Source organism: Belonocnema kinseyi, chromosome 6, assembly GCF_010883055.1.
Source record: "Belonocnema kinseyi isolate 2016_QV_RU_SX_M_011 chromosome 6, B_treatae_v1, whole genome shotgun sequence".
Taxonomy (NCBI): domain Eukaryota; kingdom Metazoa; phylum Arthropoda; class Insecta; order Hymenoptera; family Cynipidae; genus Belonocnema; species Belonocnema kinseyi.
The window spans coordinates 52,922,106-52,949,228 of record NC_046662.1 but is presented as its reverse complement, the minus strand read 5'-3'; the positions used below and the strand labels follow the sequence as shown (position 1 = coordinate 52,949,228).

The following is a 27,123-nucleotide window of genomic DNA, read 5'->3' as shown; positions in this document are numbered from 1 at the left end:
TATGGATCTGTATTTTCATGTATTTCATGTAACCGATTACACTTGAGCTACATTCAAAATAAAGAAATGCATTATACTTCATTTAAATGTACATAAAGTATCGGGTCGTTTCATTTTCCACACTACATTTAACTAGCTTGTATATGAATTTTAAAGTCGATTGATTTATTGTTATAATTTGAGAGCCTACTGAGCAATACACCTCGATTGTTTGTGCAAAAATAGAAAAATCAGAGAAGCGTGCGCTTATTAAATACTTATATTTAAAAGGCCTAACACCACTTCAAATTAAAGAGTAAATGGATTCCACATTGAAAGAATCTTCTCCATCAGGTTCGACGTTTAAACAGTGGATTTCTGAATTTAAGAAAGGTCGCACGAGCGCTTCTGACGAACCACGCTCAGAATGCTACGTTGAGGTCGCAACTCCCGAAATGATCAGAAAAATTCATAAAATGATGATAGTGAGCCGCAGATTACAGGCAAGTGAGAGCTGAAGCTATTAGAATGTTAATTAAGCATGTTCCCAATATTTTACATGAAGATTTGGTAATGGAGAATCATTGTGGTAGATGGGTACCGCGTTTGTTAACAGTCGATAAAAAAAGGCCCGGAAAACTGTTTCGTTGCGACTTGACGAATCGGAATATAAAAATAGCAACACTACATTATAGAACCGATATGAGAAACTTTATGTTAAAAATGAAGTGGAAAAAAAGTTGTTTTTTCTTACCAGGCCGGAAAATTTTCACTTCACTCTCGTATTATTTGAGAGATTACTCCAATATGATTTCCAGGTGTTTTTCAATATCACTCTCATACTTGAATTTTTTATATTATCATCATTTATGATTGAAAAAGTACTAGAATTTTTCGAAATTTAAAACCACTGTCTTTCTGCCGATCTGCACAATTTGAGACCCCCTTAATCCGTAAATCAAGCTTTGGCGATGGCATCTGTCTGCCTGTCCGTCCGTACGTCCGTCCGTAAAAACGATAACTCTCGAGAAAATGAACGGATCCAATTGACCTTTGGCACAATTTTTTTAAATCCTTAAAGGAAAAAATTTTGTCAATAAAAAGAAAATTATCAGGGTTCTAAAATTCATTACATTTTAAAAATCAATCCAAACTAAAAATTTTAAGCCAATAATCGAATGATATGAAAAAAAGTAAGGAGAAGAAAAACATTTCTTTTTTAAGTTCTACAAAATTTTCAGAACAACTTTCTAGGTTTTCTTTAAAAATCGCAAATTTGAAATTTGATCTAACAAATAATAATGAAAAATCAAAAATTCCATTTTGTGGCCAAACAACGCAAGATAAGAAAGTGATAAAATATCAAAAATTATTACGCAATGAAGTCTACAAATTTCTGAATAATCAATTATTGACAGAACGCGTAGTTTTTGGTTTACTGGTAAAAAATATAATTGAAAATAAGGAAAAATTAAATTTTTGGAAAAGCAATAAAAGTTACGAAAAAAAATGTTAAATAAAAATTGTGTACCTAAAACACGTCTACAATTTTTTCTGAATCAATTTTTTATAGCACTCGCAGTTCTAGTTTTAATTAAATGAATGAAAAATAGGCAACGAAAAATTTCGGGAAAAATTTTTGGTGGATTTTCAGCGTTTAAAAATCTCTACAAAACTTTCATATAATTGATACTTAAAAAGTCGAAAAGAAAACTTGTGAAAAATTTTGTTTTATCCACTTAAAATAATATAAACACAGACACTTTTAGATTGAATATTGAAAATTGGAAAATTTTATTACAAAAGGTTTGACCTTTTTTTATTTTAAATATAAGAATTTCGAAGATTTGATATAATAAGAAAATTTTGAAAACAGGACAAGGGCAAAACAACAAAAAGGAAATATTTTTCAAATACAATTTTAAAAATGCAATAATTTGAAATTCAAACGAATTGAAACTGTATTATTTGTAATGAGGAGTACTTTAAATTGAAAAATTTTATATTATAATTTTTTTTAATGGACAATTTGTTTCGAAAGGAGTTAGGATTCTATCATTTCTGATTAAAAGCGTTTAAAATTAAAGAATCTTATTTTGAATTGAAGAATATCGAATCTGCATAATTTAAGATTAAAATTTAAAAAATAGTACATGTTAAAAACTTTAAAAATTAAATATTTTCATATTAGTATTTCGAAAATTAGCAACAACTTTCTTCTGCAGATTATCCTTTTAGTTATAAATTTGATTATTTAGTTGAAAATTTAAGAATTTTATCAAAAAGACATCTATTTTGGGTAAAAATTGTTTACAATTCTCATTTTAGTGTTAGAAAGTGAACTGGAATCTCCTTTGGATGAAAATTTCATGCTTTCGTTTAAGGTTTTTTTTTTGTTTGATTCATCTGTCGTAGGAGAAATTTCATCTTTCTTAAATAAAAATGTAACATTTCGGTTGGAGATTTAACTCTTTTGTTTATTTGTCTGTTTAATTAAAAAATGTACCTGCTTTGTCACAAACTACACCTTTCTTGGGTGAAAATGCAATTGTTTGTTTAAAAATTCAACAGTTTTGTTAAGTCTTAATTTTTGCTTAAAAATGCTACTGTTTAAATATAATTTTTGGGTGCTGAAAAAAGAACTGAAATATTTTTTGAATGAAAATTTAACTAGTTTTGAAATTTTGTTTTTATTTAATTAAAAATTCACCTGTTTTAAGAAAAATTTCATCTTTTTGGATAAAAATGCAACTATTTGTTAGATAATTCAACTATTTAGTTAAAAATTCATCCCTTTTTGTTGAAAAAATTCGTGTTTTTCGATAAAAAATTTATTTTTTTTTCGTAGAAAATTATATTTTTGTTAAAAAAATGTAATTTTTTTATCTTTTATAGTCAATTGGAATCTTCTTCGAATGAAAGCTAAACTTTTTCTAAAATTAAAAATTCTTCTGCTTTAAGAGAAATTTCATCTTTTTTGATAAGAGCGCAACATTTTTGTAAAGAATTCATCAATTTTGACAAGAAGACGATATTTAATCAAAAAGTTAAATTTTCATTTAAAAATGTAATTTCTTCTATCAATTTGTTAAGAAATTACTTTTTTGTTAAAGATTTAAATTTTAAGTTGAAATTTTATCTCTTTAGTTAAAAGCTTAATTCTTTTGTTGGAAATTAATCTTTTTCAATTAAAAATTTAACTGCTTAGGTAAAAGGTAAACTACATTTTTAGAAATTAATTTTTTTGATTGAAGACTAATGTCTGGTTTAAAATTTAACTGTTTAGTGGAATATACGTTTTTTTGTTCACAATTAATTTTTTAACAGAAAATGTAACTTTTTCGTATTTTGAAGATTGATATTTTCCAGTTGAAATTTCGCCTTTTTTGAAAAAAAATATAATTCAGTTAAAAATTTCATTCAAGTTAGGTAAAAATGCATCAGTTTCGTGAAAAATTATTTTTTCTCCGAAGTGATATTTTTTGTTTGAAAATTCAATTTTTGTAGAGAAAATTCGTCCTTTGGCTTGAAGGTTAAACAATTTAGATAAACTTTTTTTCTTGAGTGAAAAATCTTTATTTGTTGAAAATTCTTTTCTTGGTTAAAATTTTTTTTATTGGTTGCACAAACTTCATTTTTTTAAATTAAAATATAAATTATGACACTTTTTTCTTGGAAATTTATCTACTGATGTTGAATATTCAAAAATATTATGTTGGAAATTCAAATTTTTTTTAATTTTCGTATTTTGTTAAAAAGCCTTTTTTATGATACAAAATATATTTTTTTGTTTAAATTTATTTAATAAATTTGAAAATTTTAAATTTGTATATGCAATACTATTTTATTCTGTTTATAAAATATTCTATGTTAAAAGTATCACAAGATTAAAATGCTGGTATTAAAATGCTGAATATTAATGATATGAAGTCAAAAAATAGTTGAGAAAAAAGCAGAGAATTTTGAAAAAGTTCTTGGCTTCGAATTTTTCTGCTAGAGGCGCTACGAACGATACAAACTAACTAAATCCGAATTCAGGCCTCCAAGCTTTCCGGGAGTGGGGTCTCTTTATACTACTTCGTGGATATGCCTTTATGTTACTAACTTTCCTACATAACCTGCAAATGTAATTTATCAAGTCATTATATCTATTTAAATTGCGGTAATATTTTTTAATTTCCATATCTTTATTAAGCTATTTCTATCAGAGCAAAGGTATTATTTAGACATTGTTGATTGTTTTGCGTTCCTTTTCAGCAAGTGGGGTTTCTTTTTGTTAAAGCTCCTTTGGAACCAAAAAAAAGTTCTCAGGGAAACCCCAATTTTTTTCTGTGAAAAAAATCCTATTTTCAAAGTAAAAGTGCGATATAGGGAAGAACAATTTAAAGAAAGCATTGTAGTTTTCTATTTATTTAAAGTCCACTCAGAAAATAAATGTACATTAACAAAGGCAATTTCAATTCAGAGAGGTAGTAAAGTATCTTTTGCGTGAGAAAGTAGCTATGAAATAAAAATAAACTTTTTCAAACAATCCAGTTCATTGTTATTTAGGGAGAATTATTTTTACTAATTTTTGTATAACATTGCAATTTTCTATGAAAAACAAAGACAACTGTAGAATCAAAGCAGTTTTTGAAAATCAAAAATATAAAACGTTTGAAAATTAGCGAATGGGATACTTAATGCATTTAATTATTTTAGATCGCATTAATCTCTTGTGATTTTTAGATCGTAAAACATTCTCATTTTTTTTAACTCAGTTCAAACAATCAGAAAAGAATTTTTTTAATTGGAGACGGTCTCTTCGTGACGTTTACTATGTCATAATATGACCTTATTTTTGTATCAATAGAGTCAAGAATGTCACACTATTGCATCGTTTTATTAAACTTTTTAATTTTCAATTATCGCATATCAATTAACTTTTATTAATTATTATACACTATCTTGAGTAGATTTTCTACCAATTTTAAGTGTCTCACTTCTTTACCAATAAAATCTGCAAAATTCCAATAGCCATGAGTTAAATTTTACTTAGTTTAATGTAGAGAGACTAAAAAAGAAAAGCATAATTGATTTGTAACCCATGTTTATTTATTACAATTTAAAAAATTTTTTAAACTTTTGTTTTCCTGAAAATTATTCATACAGCCAGAAAGGAATTTTTTTAGATTGGAGACAGATTGCTTCACGTTTATAATTTCAAAATATGACCTTCTTTTTGTTTTAATAGAGTCAAGAATGTTACATCATCGTATTATTTTATTAAACTTTTTAATTTTTTCACGTATTTTATTTTTATAACATTTTATTAATAATAATATGTAGTCCTAAGTCAGATTTTTTACAAAACAATTAGCTTTCTACTACTGAATTAGGAAATGAATCTGCTACTCGAATTAATAAGCTTCCACTAATTTTTAGTGTTTCTCTTTTGACTAATAAAATCTGTGAAATCTCATTAGTAACCAGTTCTATTTGATCAATTTTTATTCAGAAAAAAAAATTATCAATGATATATATATTTCGAAAAAAAATCTAGTGATTAATTTTAATCAATACTTTTCTAAGAATACATTTTAAAGTACGATAAGAATCTTTGAGCTATGAATATTATCCCTTTAAAAAAATCTTAAAGGTCCCTTTCAGGCTGATAATTCTAATAAAATTCTAAATTTTCGTTTGCAAATTTTTATTGTATGTTAAGCAATTTTCTTGTTACAAGAAATCTTTTAATTTCTGTAACTTCAAATATTAGAAAAAAATTATGATAAAAATATTTGATTAAGGTAAATTGAGTTAGTAAATAATATTTATTAAAATTGAATTCAAATAAATTTCAGGATTTTCCTAAGCTGGGAATTTTATTATTTCAAAATTTTATTATTCGGGAATCATAAATTATTCGGAAATTGTCCAATTTGAGAATTTTACAGTGTCGGAAATTTTTTTGTCGGGATTTTTCAGACGTGCTCGAATAATGAAATTTCTTAACTAGAATATAGATATAGAGAATTCCTCCAATTAAAACCAAGAATCTAACGACCAAATTTGGACAACCACCATAAAATGTTCCAGTTGCAATCTGAAAAGAACTTTTATCTCCTAAAATAGAAAAGAAAAAAGTTTCCCTTCTTTAAAGACAAAAATAAAAAGGGGGGGAGAAAAATGATAAGGCAGCCCACAAAATCCCCTTCCTTTCCTTTTTTATTTCTTCAGTCTTTTTTTCTTTCTTATTATTAAGCAATTTTATTTGATTGATTTTTTTGTCCGAAAACTCTATTTTTTAATTCTTAAGGTCGTTTTTTTGATAATATAAGAACTACGCGTCCTATAAAAACTAATTACTTTAAATAAAAAAGAGTTCTGTCCAAAAAAAAGTGATTTTGAACAAACCTGGTGAATCTTCAAGCAAAGTATATTCACAATTATCAACCAAGGACTTGTAATTTTAATTAAAATAATGTGTACAAAGAAAATAGATAAATAAAATGATTATTTAAGCGGGGAAATAATTTTTTACATAAAATAAAATTTTGGAAAAACTATTCATGCTTGAAGTTTACTTTTTTCAATATTATTATCATTTAGCTGGATTTTTGAAAATCTTTCAAAGCTTAAAAATGTTTGTATAACTTGAAAACTGGTTACATTCCTAAATATATTTTAAACTGATTCAAATTATTTCTAAAAATTTGATAAATACTTTCAACCCTAAAGACATTGTTTTTAAGTCTTCCACCTATTTTTTGAGAATTTTATCAATCTTTCGAAATATTTTGAAATATTCTCATAAAATTAATTTTTCAGAAATAAAATAATTTTAAACTTTCTGAGCAATCTTAAAAAATATCAATTCTTTTGAAAATTTTTGAACTTCCTTAAAAGCTTGCTCATTGTTAATTCGAAACCTTCATACATAATTCTACACTTTATTTATAATTTTTTTTTTACTTTTAAAATCTCAGATAATTAATTTAAGTTTTTTCAAAACATGTATTATCTTAATAGATTAAAGTGTCCCCAAGAGCTTTTAACGATCTTCCAAAACTAAAAAACATCTTTAAATATGTTTTGAAATCTTTTTGAATGTTTTCCTTTAGAGTAATTTTATAAAATAAAAAATCATTATAAATTTTCTTAATAATTAAAAAAAGTCTATTCTATTAAAAACTCTCGAAATTCTTTAAACGATTCGAATTTTTGTTTAAAATCTACAAAAATCTATACTATAGTTTACAGATTTTTGAACACGCTTTTGTCCGATGAACCTATTTTTGATTTTATGTTTTATTTTGAATTTATTATTTGTTTCTAACATCGAAAAAATATTCAATGCGGAAAACGTAGGTTCCAAATTCTCGTATACAAGGTAATTCATTTTCCTTAATAACAAGTTTTCTTGAATAAATATCACTATATATCTACGTGATTGCAAAAGAATGATAAAATTTGAAGAAAATAAATGCAAAGTCATTTCTTATCGACTAACTCTATTTTTTTAAATTTACAAATTATTTAAATTTGCTTAATTATAACAATGAAAAATAGAACTATTAATATGATAATATATTATAGAATATATTATGAATTTGTTAATGCAACAATTATAATTTGTTTAATCATATAAATTATTTTGAACTTATATCTTAAATCTACCAGGGCTATAAAACAAGTTTCTTGTCGCTTCCTTTTATCTTTCGTTTACTCTTACTTGAAAATTTTCCGTTTTATTTTTAATTTCAATCATTCTAAAATTAAAATCAAATTTTCTCTTGTCTAAAAAATTATGGAACATTTTTCAATTGCAAAGATTTTTCTTGTGAAGAATAATAATCAGATATTTTAATACTAGTAGCATATAATACGTATTATATATTATATTATTTTCGCTAAGTTCATAATTTCCCAAATGAAAATTGTCGAATTTTAATAGAAGAATTTTTAAATTCTTAGAAGTAGTAAATTGTCGAAATCTTAAATTCAGAAAATTTAAAATATCGGAACTAATAAAAAAAACTAATCAGAAAATTTTTTTTGATACAATCTTATTTTCTTTTATATAAAGTATATTTCCTAAGTGACTATTGAATTCAATTTTTGTGGGGAATTTGAGTATACATTTACATTAAAAGTCTTGAAGAATTTAATTAATTAGAAAAATTTTAATTTCAGGGAATTGTATATTTTCAAAAATGTTCTATTTCGAATATTGTCTTTCTCGTAAATTGCACAGTGTTAAAAATTGGGTTGTTCCATATTTTTCAGTTGTCCCAAAATAAATATAAAAAATTGGAATTGCGTTTTTTTTATTCAAGACAAACGAATTTTTAACAAAGAATTTTTGCTATTAACTTAAAATATGAACTTTTAACTAAAATTATGAATCTTCTACCATGAAGATTATAATTCCTCCAGAAAATACGATTTTTAATGAATAAATGAATTCCCAACCAAGTCGTTTAATTTTAAACTTAAAAGGATAAATTTAAGCTATGCTGATATTTTTTCAATGAGGGTAGTAAATTTTTTTATGATATTTATTAAATAGTATCGAATAGTGGTATATTATTTTTGGAGAAACGAGACGAAAAAAACGTATTTTTTACAAAATAGTTGCATTTTCAACCAAGCAGATAAATCGTTTACCAAGAAGATTAACTTTAAATAAGAAAATTAATTTTCAACGAAAAGTTACGAATTTTTAATCAAGAAGTAAATAGAGATAGTTTTTCAAGTAAAAATGATTAAGTTACATTCGAAGTTAAAAAATGTATTGCAAAAAGAATGAAAAAGTTTCAACCAAATAGATCGATTTTCTACTAAGAAAATTAATTTTGAACTAAAATGATGATTCTTCATCGAAAAAAGTACATTTTTAACACAGTAGTTTCATTTCCTACCAAGAAAATAACATTTTAACCAAATAAGGACGAACTTAAAAAAAAGCTAGTTCGATTTAAAAAAAAGATACTTTAAAATACTTTTTCGCAGATTTTATTTAGAATCGTCAATATTAGGTGAATAAAGTTGAAACTAAAATTTTTTTTGCAATTACCCATAGGATACAAATCACATATATTTTTAAAAATATCCCTCAAGTAAGCTTAAAAAAATGTTTTTTAAATATATTTTTATATATTTTTTCATTTCTTTTCTGTATAATATACTTGTTGAAATAACGACTTATTATTTTGTATAATATTCTCTTAGAATAATGCTAGGAAACTGCAGTTTTTACCCAAATTATTCTTTTTTTTTCTAATTTTCAATTAGTGAGCTGAATAATTAATTAAAATTAAAATACTTAATTGTTTAAATAATTTATTCGTTGTTTCTAAAAGTATTATTTTTGCATTTTTTTCAAGTTGCAGTTTTGTCTCAAATAATTAACTCATTCTCCACCTTTCAACTAGAGTTTGGTAATAATTACTGAAATTATTTAAATAGATTATTGTTGTTTGTAATTATCTTTCCTTAAATGATTGCTAGAAAGTTGCGGAATTTTCTGAATTCTTTAACTTTAGGTAAACTTTTTACTCATTAATTTAATAATTGATGTAAGCTATAAGTAAATAATAAATATTAATTTGAATTTAAACAAAAAGACTCTCAGTAGCTAATTTGAGGAAAATTTACATTTCGGATAATCATTATGAAAAATTGAGAGAATATTTCAAACTAGAAATAATTATTGTCTCCCTGAACGAAAAGTGAACAAAATGTAAAAAATTTTAGGAAAAGAATCGCAACTAAATGACATTAACACAGATGAAGACAGTTATAAAGAATAATAACTTTTTTTAACAATAATTTTTGCTGAATTAAATCAATTTTTAACTCACTTCAAGTGAAAAGTGGACATAAGGTAGACACTAATAATAATTTTTTATAAAAATCATAATTGTTGAAAATAAATACTATTAACTTACCCTAATCTGCATTTAAAAAACCGTACAAAAATTTACATTCTATGGGTAATTGTGTAAAGAAATTTTGACATTCACCCCGAAACATTACTTTTTTATAAAAAAAGGCGAATTTTGAACAAAAAACTACTAATTATCCAACAATAGTTAAATTTTTATCTAAAAATATACATTTTTAACATAAAAGAATTAGTGAAATCTTCAGTTATCAAAATAATATTGCAACAACAAAAAAAAAAGTTAAAAAAAATAACCTGAATTTTCTAATGAATGGATGAATTTTTAATTGCAAAAGATAAGAATTTAACTAGAAACACATCAGTTAAATTTTCATGTAAAAACATCAGTTATTGAACTCATAGTTCAATTTCCAAATAAAAAATAATAATTTTTTTATAAAAACGTGAAAATTCTACTGACAAAATTAATTTTCTACAAAAGTTTTGCATTTTTTTAACCGAATAGTTTAATTTTAAAGTGAAAAAGACAGAATGTTCAATCAAAAATGGAATAATTAGATTTTAAGTTTCAAAAATCAATAATTGAATAGTTAAATTTTCAGTCACTAAAGCTAATTTATATATATAAAAACGAATTTTCCACAAATGGTTCAGTTCTTAACAAAGAAATGAATGTTGCAATAAAAAGATAAATTTTTACAAACAAAAAATTTATGAATATCAGAAAAAGTTTAATTTTCAAAAAAAAGAAAGAAAAAAAACATTTTCCATAAAATTTTTTCTACACAAAAAGACAAATGTTAAACAAAAAATATGAACTTTCTCCAGCTAGTTTAATCTTACACCATAGAAGGAGAACTTATAATATTAAATGGAAGATTTACATTTGGACTTAAGAGAATGAGCTTTGAACCGAAAAAATGAATTTTCAAAGAAATGAGTAAATTTTTCATTTCGATTATGAATCCGCAAGAAAAAGAGATTATTCGCTAAATGGTAGAATTGTTAAACGCTAAGAAAATGTTCAACAGGAAGAAAACGAATTTTCGACAATTCTATCAATGATGACTTTTCATTACAATCGTCAAATTTTCAACAAAGTAAATAAATCTAACAACAAATATTTTGGCAAATAAATTACAATTTTTGATAACACTTTCTAAAATATGAAATAAAAGTTTGGATAAATATGGAAATGCATTTTTAATCCCTTACAAATATTTGCTCAGAAAACTCGAAATTTTGCTCATGAAATTAATTTATTTTTCTGCTAATAATTATAATATTTACAATTAAACAAATACTTTATTTAATTAGAAGAAGGAAAAAAAGGTGATTCAATATGAAACAAACTATTTCTTCGTTTAAATGCACTTTCACTTGAATAAAAAATTTGAAGTTAAACGAACAATTTCTTACATCCATTTTTAAGTTTTCTCTAGCTATAAATAAAAAAATTATTAATTTTGGAAACGAATAAATTATTAAATTACTAAAGTTAAAAATTATAAATAAAAATTATGTTTCTCCGACCGAGTCTCAAGTCTGGCAAATAAAACTCTGATAAAAAGAAATAGTTTTCATATACATTTGTTCTATTAACGATGGATAAAAATTAAATAGAGATTAACAATAAAAACGAATGTATTTGGTTGAAAATTCTTTTTGGGTACAAAATTAATCACCGTTTTTAAAAATTCATTCCTTTCGTTAAAATTAATTTTTTTAGTGAAGATCGTTCTTCTCAATTTCAAAATTAAATTTATCCTAATTACATTTTTCGAGGCAAAGAAAATGATCAGATTTATAAAATTTTCGAAATTAACGAAAATCAAAATTTTAATCCAAACAGCGTACAATGTGAAAAAAAGGAAGAGAAGAAAAAAATTGTTGTTTGAAAGCCTTACAAGAATTTCATAATAATTTTTTGAATTTTCTTCAAAAATAAAATTTATAAATTTCGATTGCACATAAAATAATGAAAAATGAAAACATTTATTTTGTGGTTAAACGTTGTTGGATACAAAACAACGTTGATTTAACAAATATTGTGTTTTCAAAAAATATCTGAATTTTTTTAATAATCAATTCTTGATAGGAAGCGTACTTGTTTTTATTAGTGAAAAATAAAATTAAAAAAAATGAAATCCTCGGATAAACGACACAATTTACAGAAAAAATTTTTATTTATAAAAAATGGTGCACCTAAAACACATTAAAACATTTAAGGTGAAAAAAACATTATGTTTTGAAAACAAATTTTATACAATTTAATGATTTTTCCACGTAAAAAAGTCATTCCCATATTGATTAGCTAAATTTGTATCCTTCAAACTGACTCATGAAAAATAAATATCGCAGAAGGACACGCTTCGTATAATGTAATCGATCAGACAACATTTATATGATCGAAAGTTAAATATTAAATAAATAATTTGATTTTAAATTACGTAAGAAAATCGATTGCAGATGAACATAAAATACATTTTTTTTATTGGTATTAATTACAATAAAAATAAAAATATAAATTTTTCATATAAAGAAGTATTCTTTTACTTTCATATTCTAATTTTGTATATTTAATGTTTTGTTGCAAGCGATTAAAAATATAAGAATTTGAATTTCATTTTGATTAATGAAGCAATGAAGGAATTTTTAACAAATTCTTCAAATGTAAAATAATTGCCTTAAAATATTTTTCATTCATTTTTTCCAACTTCGTGAATATTTTGCCTTTTTTTAATTCTTAAAAATATTCTCTTATAATTCATTTTTTTAAATAAAACATCATTACAAATGACTCTACAGCAAGTCCATAAAAAATGGAAGTTTGTCAATTTATAAAATTATATATTTTTGGTATAACTTCGAAACTGCAAATCAAGAATTTAGAAGAAAATTAGCAGAAAAACAGACGGTTTTTATTGAAACAATAGTCCAACTTCCAAATTTTGCGTGTGCGTTTATAAAAAAATTTGTTCTTAAAATTTTGTCTTTTTTTAAAAGTTCATTTAAATTTTCCTTGATGCCTGATACTTTTTCAAGTATTAATACACTGCAATCAATGAAATATAATAATAAAAAATTTTAATTCTCTAATTCCTTGAATTTTACAACTCGGAAATTTTCCAATTCGGATATTTTATAATTTGGAAATTTTCTTACGGGAATTTTCCAATTCGGTAATATTATTAACTGACGGGAATTTAATATTTGGGAATTTTCAATTTCGAGAATTTTATATTTCGGTAATTTTATTATTTGAGAATTTTATTATTTGGGAATTTTCCATTTCGATAGTTTTATTTTTCGGCAATTTTGTTGTTCGAAAATTTTAATATGCGGGAATTTTTCAATCTGTTATTTTTATTTTTTGGCAATTATATAACTCCCGAATCTTATTATTCATTTGCAATTTTTTAAGAATGTTCGGATGTTTTTTTCAATATCTTGAAACCCTTCAAAATGCTTGAAAGAAAAATTTCAAAAATTGGTTTAAAGTCTTACCCATTCATTTTCAACCATTTTTTTTTACTTTTTGGAACTCTTTTTAAATATTCCTTTAAAATTAATTTTAAAAAAGACATTACAAATATCCACAGGAATTTTCAGATTTTTTTCTAATTCTCTCGAAGCATCATAAAAGTTTTTTTTTTAATCTCAATAATTTTTTTTAATTCTCTTGAAACATTTTTAAATTATAAGATCTTCTGTTTTTTTAATCCTTAAAAATCTGAAATTTCTTTCACATTTATTAAAATCTTTGAATTTATTAATTATTTATCAATCTTTAAAATTTCTCTAAATTTTTCCTAACATTTTTTTCAAATTCTGAGAAATTAAAAAATATCCAAAATTCTCAAAATTCTGTAGATTCTTTTCGTGAAATCGTAAACACTTTTTGAAATCCTCTTAAAATAGTCTGTTAAAATTAATTCAGCAAATAAGAACATTGAAAATGGTCGTAGGCGCCTGAAGGAAATTTATTTATTTTATTGAAAGATTTCAAAGTACTAAAAAGAACTTTTTTCGCTGATGAAAATTGGCAATGATATAAAATGGTTTTTAATTTCCTTTAAAAATTAATTCTAAAAAATAGAACTTTATTTGAAGATTCTGCAGAATTTTTTTTTTTTTTGCTTTGTTCAAAAACTTTTAAACCTTATAAATCTTAAATCTTTATAAAAAATTTGGATTTTTCCAAAAGTTTTTCGAAAATTATGCAAAGAATGCATCAAAAAGGTCCAGATTTTTTTCTAATGATTGTCGAAATCGTTCTAAATCTTTTGAAATATTATATTAAAGTAAACTTTTTTACACATGAAAGATGTTACTACCATTCTTGAAATATTTGGTCCCTTGAAATTTTTTTTAATTTCTCAAAATATTCTTGTTTCAATGACCATTTGACATGTTTTGAAATATTTTTGAATTTTACCTTAAAATTATTTTTCCTAGAAATCTTAAGAATTCTTTTTGAGTCCTTTAAAACCTTTCCGAATTCTTAAAAAGCTTTTTTTTGCGATTTCCAAAGATTTGTAATTTGTTTTAAATCCTGAAAAATATTCTGAAATTTTCAATTGTTTATAAATTCTTTTAAAAACTTTAAGCCTTTGTTATATCTTTTCAAATTATTCCTTTCTTTTTCTAAAAATTAACAAAAATTCCATGTTCCAAATATGACGAAAAATGTTTGAGAAGGATTACATTTCAATATGGTTAACATTTTATTTTATTTAAAATTTTCCCGTCCTCTAAAGGTTAACTGATTGTTATAATAATATACATGTAAAAATTGAACGTTTGGAAAAACTGTTTAATAAAAATGGGCTTTGTCCTGATAAACTGATAAACTGTCTATTTCCTGATAATCTTCAGAATATAGACCAAAAATTATTAATTTCCTTTGGTACAAACTCCTGAAAAAAAAATTCAATGACAAAATTTGGAACACAAAGAAAAAACGAAATAAACAAAAAAAACCCATTATAATCTGAAAAAATGTAAAAAAATATAATTTTCTTTAAAAACTAAAAAGGAAAAAAGAAATTCTTTCCTCTTTTTTATTTTTGACCGAAAATTATATATTTTTTTCAGGTTCCAATAGGGTTTTTTTTGTTTGTTCGTTGTGGTCCAAATTTGGTCGTTTGATTCCTGTTTTTTATTTAACAGGAGTTTGCATCAATTTGATTGTTGGACGTTAAATAGAATGTTTAATTTGTATTTTAATCTCGATTAAATTTCTTAAATTTTAATTTTTTTAAAATTATTTATCTGCATATTCAAAATTATGAAAAGAAATTAAAATGCAAATTTTTTAAAAGAAGTCATTCTCTGGATATTTTTTGATGTTGAATTTATTTTACAAGGTTGATTAAATTGATTTATGAAAACACATATGTATATTAAATTAATTAAAATACTGTAAAACTATTTCTCTATTATCTGGAAGAAAAAATGTCAGATGACCAATGAATTATTATCAAAATTTAAAATTATTTTTCTAGAACTTTCTTGAGATCATTCAAGTGTCAAGGACAATATTTAAACATAATTTTTCCATTCGAAGCTAGATAGCTTGAAACAAAAGTAACTTTATTGATCCAAGCTTATAGATGTTAAACTTCTGTGCATTCGATGATTCTCCCCTTGCCCTCATCCATCGCTTGGTCATAATTTGAGGCAATAGTAAATCTGCACAAATCAGGTCTAATCAAACTTTTGCAATTCAGTAATATGGGTATCATCAGCAGCTTTATTTAAACAATATGAAGGAAACATTTTGAAACTTTTAAGTAGGATTATTCACCGGTTCTTCGACGATATTTCAAAACCTTATGTATGCAAAACTATCTTATTCACTTTGAAAAGAATACCACTCATGCTTGTGTACTCACGAGAAATCATAAACGCGACGAAATTTGATTAAAAAAAAAAATACGTCCTTGATAAACTACGTGAATAATTCTCTTTTTTCCTGATTTACAAATTTTATCACTTTTTACCATTTTTATTCATTTTTTTACTTTTTTATCAATATATTACTAAAATTGGAACTTTTTATTATTTAAAAACAAAATTACTTTTAAACTATCGAATTTATCCTACAATAACAATTTTATTTCAAGAATTTTTTATTTAGCCATCTTTTACTTAAAATTATCAATATATGAAGGCAACTGAATGAAAAGAACCTTTATGTTGGGTATGAACGTACCTACAGGGTTATACAGTCGGATGCATTTTCGACATTTTAGGCCTAAAATGATTTCATTATGGTGAAAAATAAGTCCTTGGAGCATTTATGAAATTAGAACACAGGAAAACCGCATTCTGAGAAAAACTAATTTTATTTTCAAAAATTGGGCCGCTTTCTGATTCTCAAAAATTTTTTTCAACAATATTTCTTGGATCACCTTTCAATCCCTATCCGCCTCTGCAAACTAGGGTTGCGCTACTTAATTAAAACTGGCTTTTTTATCATTTAGAACGTTAAAGAACATAAAACTAATTGTTACTGGTTTAATTCTCCTTATTTTAGTATGGAAATTTCGAAGCATAAATCATTATGAATTATAAATTTGGTAATTGACAAAATTATTTTAATCAAAACTTTTAGAAATCAGGGAAGTCCTGAAAAAGTAAATCTTATGATATCATGTAATAATAACACAGGACCACAAAATGATTTTGGAAGTCTACTGGGATTCTGATAGGTCTACTTTATGTTTTTGCGGTCGCTGAGCACGAATCTATTCGCAGAATTGAGCCATCACGTCAGGATTTGCAGTAAAATGAAGAATAAAAAATGGTTAAAAACCTGGAATTTATGCATGAATTTCGTCCCCAAATCTACAAACCTCAAATAAATAAGCCCCAAACACGCAAACCCTAAACCTCAAAACCAACAAGCTCCATATGAACAAACCAAAAAAACCCCAAACAAAAAAACTCCAAACCCACAAACACCAAATCCACAACTTCGAAATACACAAGATCGATATCCACAAATCTACAAACCCTAAATCTACAAACCCAAAACCGACAAACTCTACACCCACAAACCCACAAGCTCCATATTTAGAAACATCCAACCCCTAAATCAACAATCCCAAACCCGCGAAACCCAAACTAACGAACCCAAAATCACCAACCAATGGGTTCTGGAGTTTGGGGTTTGAGGTTTCAAACGTTTTTGAATATTGAGCTTGGGGGTTTGGGGTTTGTGGATATGGGGTTCGTGGGTTTAGGGTTGTCAGTTTTGGGTTTGTACGTTTTTAGATATGCAGCATGTGGGTTTGTGGGTTTTGGGTTTGTAGATTTAGGGTTTGTAAGTTTGCGGATATTGATCTTGTATATTTGGTGTTTGTGGGTTTAGAGCTTTGTGGATTTGAGGTATGTGGGTTTGGAGGTTTTTTGTTTGGGGTTTGTTTATTTTGTTGATGTGGAGCTTGTTGTTTTTGGGGTTTAGGGTTTGTGGGTTTAGGGTTTGTGGGTTTAAGGCTTATTTATTTGAGCTTTGTAGGTTTGGGGACGAAATTTATACAGAAATTCCAGGTTTTTAAGAATTTTGTCTCTTTCATTCTATTGGAAATCCTGACGTGCTGGCTCAATTCTCCGAATAGATTCGTGTTCAGCGACTCCAAACACATAAAGTATACCTATCAGAATCCAGCAGACTTCCAAAATCATTTTGTGGTCCTGTGTTATTATTACAAGACATCATAAGGTTTACTTTTTCAGGATTTCCTGGATTTTAAACAGTTTTGATTAAAATAATTTTGTCAATTACCAAATTTATCGTTCATAATGATTTATGCGTGTAAACCCACAAACCCCAAACTCTAGAACCCATATCCACAAACCTCAAACCCACCAACCTCAATCCAAAAAACCTAAATACCTCACATATTATAATACTAATTAAGAAATTGGTATAATTTGGGGTTGGTGGTTTTGGGGTTTGTTAGTTTGGGTTTTTGGGTTTAGGTTTCGTGGGTTTGGAATTGTTGGTTTGGGGTTTGTACGTTTGTGGATATGGAGGTTGTAGGTTTCTGGGTTTGGGGTTCGTGGATTTGGAATTGTTGGATAGGGGTTTGAATGTTTGTGGATATGTAGCTTGTGGGTTTGAGTTTTGTATGTTTGGGTTTTGTGGATTTGACGTTTGTAGGTTTTTGGATATAGAGCGTGTGTGTTTTGAGTTTGTGGGTTTGGAACTTGCGTATTAGAGGTTTGTGGGTTTCGAGCTTTTTGGTTTGGGGTTTGTGGGTTTGTTGATATGGAGCTTGTGGGTTTGGGGCTTGTTGGCTTGGGGTTTGTGGATATGTTAGTTTGTGGGGATGGGTCTTATTAATTTTGGGTTTATAGGTTTGGGAAAGAAATTTATGCAGAAATTCCAGTTTTTTAACTATTTTTTACATTTTACTGAAAATCATGATGTGCCGGCTCAATTCTGATAATGAATTCATGTTCAAGAACCCCAAAAACATAAAGATTACCTATTAGAATCCCAGTAGACTCGCAAAACCATTTTGTGATCCTGTGTAATATTTTAATGATGGAGTAATTTGTCTATTTAAACAAATGTAAAAATTAAAAAGTTTCATTCTGTTAAAACTATCTTTTAATTGTATTATCTTAATCTATAAAATCTTTCTCAATTTTCTCTCAAAATTAATTTTTCAAAATAAAACATGATTTGAAATTCGTCCAGGACTCTTGAGAATTCTTTTTGAGTTCCTTGAAACTTTTCGTTATAAATATTGTGTAATATGCTCTGGATTTAAATAATTTTAAAATAATTTCCAATTTTACAAAACTTCTAAATATCTTTTTAAACAATTTCAAGTTTTCTTAAAATGTTTTAACATCCTTCAAAATTGAAAAAGTTGCCTTAAAGTCAAAAAATGTCATTGTTTCCATCTCCCCGAAAGTTTAAAGAAATTTAGCAAATTATAGGGTTGTAGTAAAATGTTCTAAATAGAATAATTATTTCCTAACATTTAAGAAGCATTCTAACTGATTTTTTTTATTTATAATGTTTTAGAAACATTTAGACGTACATTTTATCATGACATGAAATTATTTGTTTTGAAAGTTTCATTTACAAACTGGATGGCACAGAAAAATCGAAATCTTTATTGACAGGTAAACAAATGAGAAAACAACATCTTAAACTCGTATTGCCGCTGTTTCGCAACTGCAACCGAGGTAAAAGATTAGGTTCAGTATCTGATTTTTTTTCTAGAAACGCAATAAGGAAAAATAAATATCCCAGAAGGGCGAATTAAAGCCTGCAATGTACGAGATGACGACTATATATACTCCAATGATGAACCAGAATAGTTACCATTGTTGCACTCTTAACAAGCTGTTCATCAATACAATTGTCAGTTTTTCTTCTATCTGAAAAATGAGGGTTTCTGGCGTTCTGGTTCTGGTGGCTGTCCTGTATTCTATAGGTAAATATAATTATATCATAAATATCTATGATTCTAAGTTTTTTAAGGTTTCCTGCAAATGAAAATTCAAATAATAAAACAAGAGAAAATAAAAGAAGAAAAGACCACCTCCAAATCTTCATCCTTATTTTTTCTCTGTTCTTTTATTTATTTTTTTAATTTTTGAATAAGGAAGCATTTACAACAAAGTACCAACGATTCTGTTTTTATGCAAGCCTCTTTAAAAATTTTTCGTTTTATTACCTCCATAAGGGTGTTTAATGAACAAGGAAACGTTAGTAGTTTCAAAAAATTGTTTTTTGATCATGCTACAAGAAAATGAAATAAAAAACTACGAAAGAAAATTGGAAAGGAGATTAAACGGTTGCCCTATTTTTCTTTTCTTTTCTTCAGTTTTAGTGTTTCAAATTCCAATGAGAAAATGTAAAGGAGGGTTGTCTACATGTAATTTTTAACTCTTATTCATTTTATTTACAAGAATTTAGTCGTTTTTTTCCATTAGTTTAATTCTTTTAACATTTGTCCAAATTGTGTTCTAATTCATTATGAATTGATTCTTGTAGAATTCAAGAAGTTTTCATGCTTGTTAGAAATAATAAGATTCAAAAGATTGTTCCATTCCTGATTTCTCATGCATTTTTTAATATTAAAAAATATTTTTTGAGTATTTCCCAAAATATGCCCCCCCCCCATTAGAATTCACAAACAGTACGTTTCATGCGTATACCTTTACTACATTTTTTAAAATCTCATAAATATTATAGCTTAAAATAAAAACTCCGATTATAATTTCCAAGGAATTACAGCCATAAATTTTAACTACAATTTTTTTCGATTTGTTTTAGAAGAATGTTCTCGAAGCACCTACGACTTTAACGATTACATTTTCATTACAAAACTCGCTCTTTACGAATTTCAAAATGCCATTAGGATAATTTGCAATCTTTTTGCCGTGTTCCAGAAAATTTGACATACATTTCTAAAACTCATACAAAATTTATTTTTGAAATTTTGAAAAAACTCTAGCTTTCTGAATTTTTCTCCAATCGGAAAATTTAACTGAGATAGTTTTTAAATATATTTGTTGGCTCATGAAGAGTTCAAATGAAATTTCCCAATCTATCAGAAAAATATTTTTTTTTTCCATTTTTCTTAATATTTTCAAAATTTTCAAAATGATATAACTTTTCTAATTTGCATTGAAATAAAACATTTTATTTAAATAATTTGCAAGCCTCTAACCCATGTATAAGAAACTGTGACGATAATTTCTAAAATTTAAAAAAAAAATTCAAATTTTTAAAAAGCCCTAAATTTTTTAATTTTAGTTGGAAATATCTGCTTTGCGAACTTAACTTTTACTTTTAGAACCAAAAGAAGTGTATTAAAAGCAGACTCAAACGGACAAATCCTTTAAAAGTTAGCGTGCCTACAACATTCAGGTAACCATACATACAGACATACATAGAGACATATAGGCAACAATATACACACCAAATTTTATAATTTTCGAACTTGTAAGTGCCGAAAAGTGAAGATCTGTTAAAACCCAGCGATCGAAAATTTGGACGAATAAATTACACTCTGAGAATGTAAAAATTCGGCTAAAATTTTGAAAAAAGCTCTAAATTTTTTAATTTTCGGCGAATTGACAAATTCTGCAAGAATATTTTTTAAATCTATTTGTTATCTAGTGAACATTTTTGATGAAATTTCTGGATAGATGCAAACTATAATTTTTTCTACTTTTTGAAAAATTTCAAATTTTTGAAAAATATATAACATTTTTTAATTTTCATCTAAATTCCAAATTTTATTTAGATATTTTGCAAGTCTTCCACCAATCTATAAGAAATTTTGACAAAACTTTCTAAGATTATAAAAAGATCATATTTTAAAAATGCTCTTAATATATCAAATTTGGTTGGAAGCATCTGCTTAACGGACTTATCCTTCATTTTGAGAACCTTGAGAAGTATTTTAAAGGCTGACTCGTTTAGACAAATCCTCCAAAAGTTAGCGTGGCTACAACATTCATTTATCCACACATACAGACAGACACACATACATACATAGAGAAACACTGAAATACAGACAGACATACTGACATACAGCCAGCTATATAGACCGACATATATACAGGCATACATAAAGACACACAGTCATAGATACAGACATACTTACATACAGAAACACAAACATACAGGCAGACATATAAACAGACATGCAGCAGGCATACAGACAGACATACAGACATATAAAAACGTAAAGGTACGTTTAAAACCAGAGATCGGAAATTTGGCCGATTACATTACACTCTCATGAATGAGAATGTAAAGAAAACACGATAAAAATAAATAAATTTATATAGGGCTGAATGTATTAATTCAAAAAAGCTTATAGGAATAAATTTAAAACAAGAAGTACTTATGCAAGTACTCTGTTTTGCCTTGCTTTGTTGACTTCGACATAATCCCTTCCCTAATAGCACGCTCCTAACTCTCACTTAGTCGTTAATTTTAGACATAGAAAAATATATTTTTTTAATTAAAGAATCTGTTTATTTTGACCTGATTTCTTATTAAGTCAGAAATAGACATTATGAAATTGTTTCGTTACAAATCTAAGTCATCCAAAGTAGTGCTATTTTAAATTTAAAGGTGATCATGTTTTCGATTGCTAAAATTAAAAAAAAAATACCTAACTAAAATTGTATCTTTTAGTATTTAAATTTTAAATAACCGACAAAACATTGAGAATCTGAAGGACTTGCAATTGGAGCATCAAACCTTTTAACATATAAAATGTTTGATATAAATTAAAGCGTCTAAATCTAAAATTAGGAAATTTTAGTTTTAAATGTAGATATTTTTCGTTCAAATAGATAAAGGAATCGATAACCGAATCGATTTCATATCAAAAGGGTTCTACAGGTACACTTGAAATTGCAGAATCTCTCGGGAACGAAATATGTTGTTTTTTGGATGAAATTAGGAGAGACGTTTTTTTTCGAAATTGCAAAGAAATGTCAAAAAGAAGAAATATTTTGTGTTCCAATTGTATGAAAAAGTACAAATTTTTTCCGATACTTCGTGAAAATTGCTGTTCACTCCTTTAGGGCTAACCTGAAACTGAGGTATCAGGTTACGTTGCTCTCATGTATAGTCTCTACGATGCCTGTGATTGACCATACGACTTCCGTGGAGACTAGTCAAACCTGATTAGTCAATCAAGTCCTTTTTTTCAACCAATCTTCAAGGCAGGGCATATCGCCAATCACAGGCATTGTAGAGAGTATGCATAGAACAATATAACTTGATACCTCAGTTTCAGGTTAGCCCTGAAGAAGTGCACTTCATTGTTCGCGGAATGACGGCAGAAACTCGCAGTTGCGTATACGATTAGAATATTCCTATTGAGTGCAATAAAAGGAGTTGAAGAAATATATCTGAATTATTTTTGTTTGATGGCATACAAATTATTAAAACATAATATTATGAGTTACAATCATCTACAATATGCAAGTTGCAATAGTTGTTTAAGACAAACGTTTATTCTTACAGATCAGATACAAGGAACATTTCTACCTGGAGTAACTGGAGGTTTGGAAATACACAGGGAATTCAACTTAGGTGGAGGTGGATTAGGAGGAGGTAAGTAGATATGACGAAAATTGTTTTTCAGAGTGTTGAGGCCGATTGATTTGCTATTACTTATAATTAGTATAGCTTGACTAATTTTAGTTTAAAGTTTCGGTAAAGTTGGTAATTTCTCGGCTTTTGCAAATCAAATCTTGTGGATTATTAATTATTATAATTATCAAGAATTAAAAGGATTGATAAACTATTTACGGTGAAGATGCTCTTTCTACAACAAAGTATAATTATCTGATTGAATTAATGACAGTGTATCGATATTAAGATTACCTTCTGCATTTAAATTAATGTCAGGGATAGTTATTTTATTTGTAGTCACAATCCAAATTATTAATTAAATTTAAAAATACTAAACACAGAGGAAGGCATACAATATGTTTAAAAATAATTCCATGGATGGAGATTAGACGTAAAAGTTACAATTGTTAAAACACTATACTTCTTCAACAGGTTCGAGAAGAAGTGAATTTAAATATAGCATAGGTAGTGGAGGAGAAACCGGAGGATCTGGATCTTCTGGACAAAGTGAGAAAAATAACAAAACTTGTTTTTCATTACAAGGCATAAAATTACAAAAAAATCTTATTGATGATTATATCACAGAAAATACAACTTTTCTTTATAATATTTTATTTTCATCAGGTGCATCAGGTGCGTTAGGAGTATCAGGCGGTTCAGGTGGATCTGGACAAGGTGAGAAAATATGAAGAATTTTTTGCTCTGAAGAAGGCATAAAATGTGTTTAATTACAATTTTATTGATGGAAACTATATCAATATATACTACAAATTATAATTCTTATTGGAAAGATTTTTAAAAAATTTTATTATTGTTTTTATATAGCTGACTCTGCAGCAAATGCAGCAGCAAGAGCAGCTGCATCCGCCGAAGGTAAGAAATTTTATAAAAATGTTTTTTCATCACAGGAACATAAGCAAAACAATTTTTGAGACGATTATGTTACATAAATTACAACTTTTCTTTATGATAATCCATTTTCATTTTCCTTCTAGCAGGTCAAGCTGGAGTAGGTACAGGATCAGGAATATCATCATCGGGTGTATCAGGTGCATCAGGTGCATCAGGTGCATCAGGCGTATCAGGCGTATCAGGTGGATCAAGTGGATCAGGTGGATCAGGACAAGGTGAGAAAATATAGAAAAAGTTTTTCAGAGAAAGGCATAACACCTGTTTCAAAATAATTTTATCGATGAAAATTATATTGATGCATATTACAAATTACAATTCCTGTTAGATTTTTTAATTGAATGGCTATTTTTATCTAGCTGAATCTGGGGCAAGTGGAGCGGCAAAGGGCAGTTCATCCGTACAAGGTGAGAAGTTTGAAAAAAATTGTTTTCCATCGCAAGGCAAAAGAATGTCATAGATAATTATGTTACAAAAATTGCAACTTTTCTTTATGCGAATCCATTTTCATATTTTTCCTAGGAGGTCAAGCTGGAGAAGTTACAGGATCAGGCACATCAGGTGGATCAGGTTCATCAGGTATATCAGGTTCATTAGGTGTATCAGGTGGATCAGGTGGATCAGGCGCATCGGGCGCATCAGGTTCATTGGGCGTATCAGGTGGATCAGGGGTGTCAGGTGGATCAGGTTCATCAGGCATATCAGGTTCATTAGGTACATCAGGCGCATCAGGTGCATCAGGAGCGTCAGGCGTATCAGGCGGATCAGTTTCATCAGGTGGATCAGGTGAATCAGGACAAGGTTAGAAAATATCAAGAAAATTCTTTTTTAGAGAAAGACATAAAACGTACAATACAAAATAATTTTATTTGTGACAATTATGTCGATATATACTAAAATTGACAATTCTTTTCAAGACATTTTTTAATTTGCTTACTATTTTTATCCAGCTGTGAGAAATTGAAGAAAAAAAATATTTTTCATGACAAGGCTCTAAGAAATATTTTGTCAATATATTTGAACAATAATATAAGAAGAAGGTTTAGATTGAAATAATTTCTTTTGACTGAATTACAAGAGAGTACCTAAAATTAAAAAAATGATTTTATTTCCCGATGAAATAAATCTTCTCTGTCTCAACTGAATGAAAATGTTTCTAATCTACCTAGGTTCCTGTATTTGAAATTAAAAAAACAAATCTAATTATTTTTTTACAATTTAAAAAACGCTCATGGAAAATAAAAATGTTGTTAAATAAATTATCCCAATGTAAAGTGACAAATGTAGGTATGTACACTTAAAAATCTTTTTTTATTTAGACACTCTAAATTCATTTCATCGGGAAATAAGGATAGAATATGTCACTTCCCGGTAACTTAGATCACGAAAAGAAATTATCATGGTTTAAATAGAAATAAATGTGTCTCTTTTGTGATACTAAAATATAACTATAAAGAATAGAAAAGTTTTTTTTCTAAAGAAAACTAATGGAAGGCCTTTATTTTTTATGTTGCGCTATACATATTTTACAAGTGACAACTTTTTCCAATAATATTCTACATTTGTCTTCAAGGAGGAGCTGGAGCTGGATCTGGATATGGATCTGGATCAGGTTCAGGATCTGGATCAGGTGCAGGATCTGGAGTGGGTGGATCAAGTGCATCAGCAGAAGGTAACAAAATATGACAAATATTTGTTTTCCCCCAAGGTATAACAATCTAACAAGCATATCTAAATAAGTGTTTAAATGCTAATTATACATCATCATAATAGTTAAATGGTTACGGTTTTTCTGAAAATAATCTTTTTTTATAAATTAGGTAAGGCAGCTGCTCTAGCTAATGGAGGTTCTTCAGGATCTGCTTCAGGAGGTGAGATAATTGACGCAAATTATTTTACATTACAAAGAATAAAATGCATTTGAAAATAATATAGTCGATGATGATTATATTTCACAAGTTTATTGTGTGCATGTTTTAAGTTTTTCTTTTCTTCATTATAATGTGCTTTTCTCTCGCAATAGGATCTAGATCTTCAGCTGCAGGAAACGGTGCTGCAGAATCCTCAGGTGGATCAAGTAGATCACGTTCATCAGCAGATGCATCCGCATCCGCAGGCTCAGAAGGAAGCAAATAAGGCCTCCTTTTCTGATTTTTCTCTCCCTTCTTTATGCCGGACATATATTGTTCACAGCTCAGAGGAACATAAATATTTTTAACGAATAATTACACAATTACACTGTATTGTATAAGCGCATAAAAAATGTTAAAAAAAAATATTAAAAATTTAAATAAATATTTTGAGTTCAGAATATAAACTTACTATCATTTCTTTTCTAATTTAGGAACGAAAAAAGCAGGTCCCAATCGAAAAATTCATAACACGTTTAAATTTTTTCTGTACGACAAACGTTTTTTCAATAACTGTAAACATTATTTCGAGAACCCTCGGTGCCTCAGAAGATAGGGCTTCACACTTCCTGGTCTGGGGTTCAATCCCTGAGCCGCTACCAATGGGAATGTTTCTTTGCACTTCTACCGGCGTTTCGGTTGTCCGGAACCCACCTCGAACTTGAGGAACCAGAAGACTCGAAAATGAGTTAGCGATCTCCTTGCGATTAAGGCACCTCCGATGGAATCACGCTAAATGTTCACTTCTCGCCTCAGAATAATGGACACACACAATCATAAACTCACATAACAGACGAGGACATTAATTCGAATCTTAATTTTTCTAACTTATGAACTCAGAGGGCTTGATCCGTCCACGTTACAACCAACAAAGACATTTTTTTATTAAAAGCAAAAAAATGGGCTTAGTATTTCTAAAATTATCAAATGCGTATATTTTATAAAAATTCTGCTATTGTTGTACAGCTTTTCTCAGCTAGCTCAATACATATTACGTAGCGGCTAGCCTGCCGGCAACGGCAAAGAACAACATAGCTGGCAATGCACCGGCAAGGTTGCTCGTTGCTGGCTGCTTAGCCCATCTCCGTGGTTATAACGCCTTGATGGTACTCAACCAAAAATACAAACAGTAAAAAGCTAACCGAGAATTTAGCGCAAGAAAGTCTTGTTCGCGGATTTGAGCAAGATGAAGCTAGAAGTTGGCTAAAACTAAAAGGTGCAAGCTCGTTTCATCAAATCATAAAAGTTCAATCTCGGGTGAACAAAGCATGAAATTGCTACTTCTTGCAAGTATCTGTTAG

The 27,123-nt window shown here is 27.3% G+C and overlaps 1 protein-coding gene across 1 annotated transcript; it reads left to right on the top strand.

The window, feature by feature from the left end:
• Window positions 1-299: 299 nt before the first annotated feature.
• Window positions 300-26,048, top strand: LOC117175393 (glycine-rich protein DOT1-like). The gene is made up of 11 exons (XM_033365102.1): window positions 300-486; window positions 22,893-22,982; window positions 23,436-23,510; window positions 23,628-23,678; window positions 23,829-23,876; window positions 23,999-24,130; window positions 24,272-24,319; window positions 24,435-24,713; window positions 25,486-25,584; window positions 25,733-25,783; window positions 25,936-26,048. The coding sequence occupies exons 1-11, from the start codon at window positions 300-302 to the stop codon at window positions 26,046-26,048; spliced, it is 1,173 nt and encodes a 390-aa protein (XP_033220993.1).
• The last annotated feature ends 1,075 nt before the right edge of the window (window positions 26,049-27,123 follow it).

Coding starts and splice junctions, on each gene's coding strand:
- LOC117175393 (XM_033365102.1), top strand. CDS start 300: ATGGATTCCACATTGAAAGAATCTTCTCCATCAGGTTCGACGTTTAAA. Junction 23,679..23,828: donor TTCAGGTGGATCTGGACAAG/GTGAGAAAATAT, acceptor GTTTTTATATAG/CTGACTCTGCAGCAAATGCA. Junction 25,585..25,732: donor ATCAAGTGCATCAGCAGAAG/GTAACAAAATAT, acceptor TTTATAAATTAG/GTAAGGCAGCTGCTCTAGCT.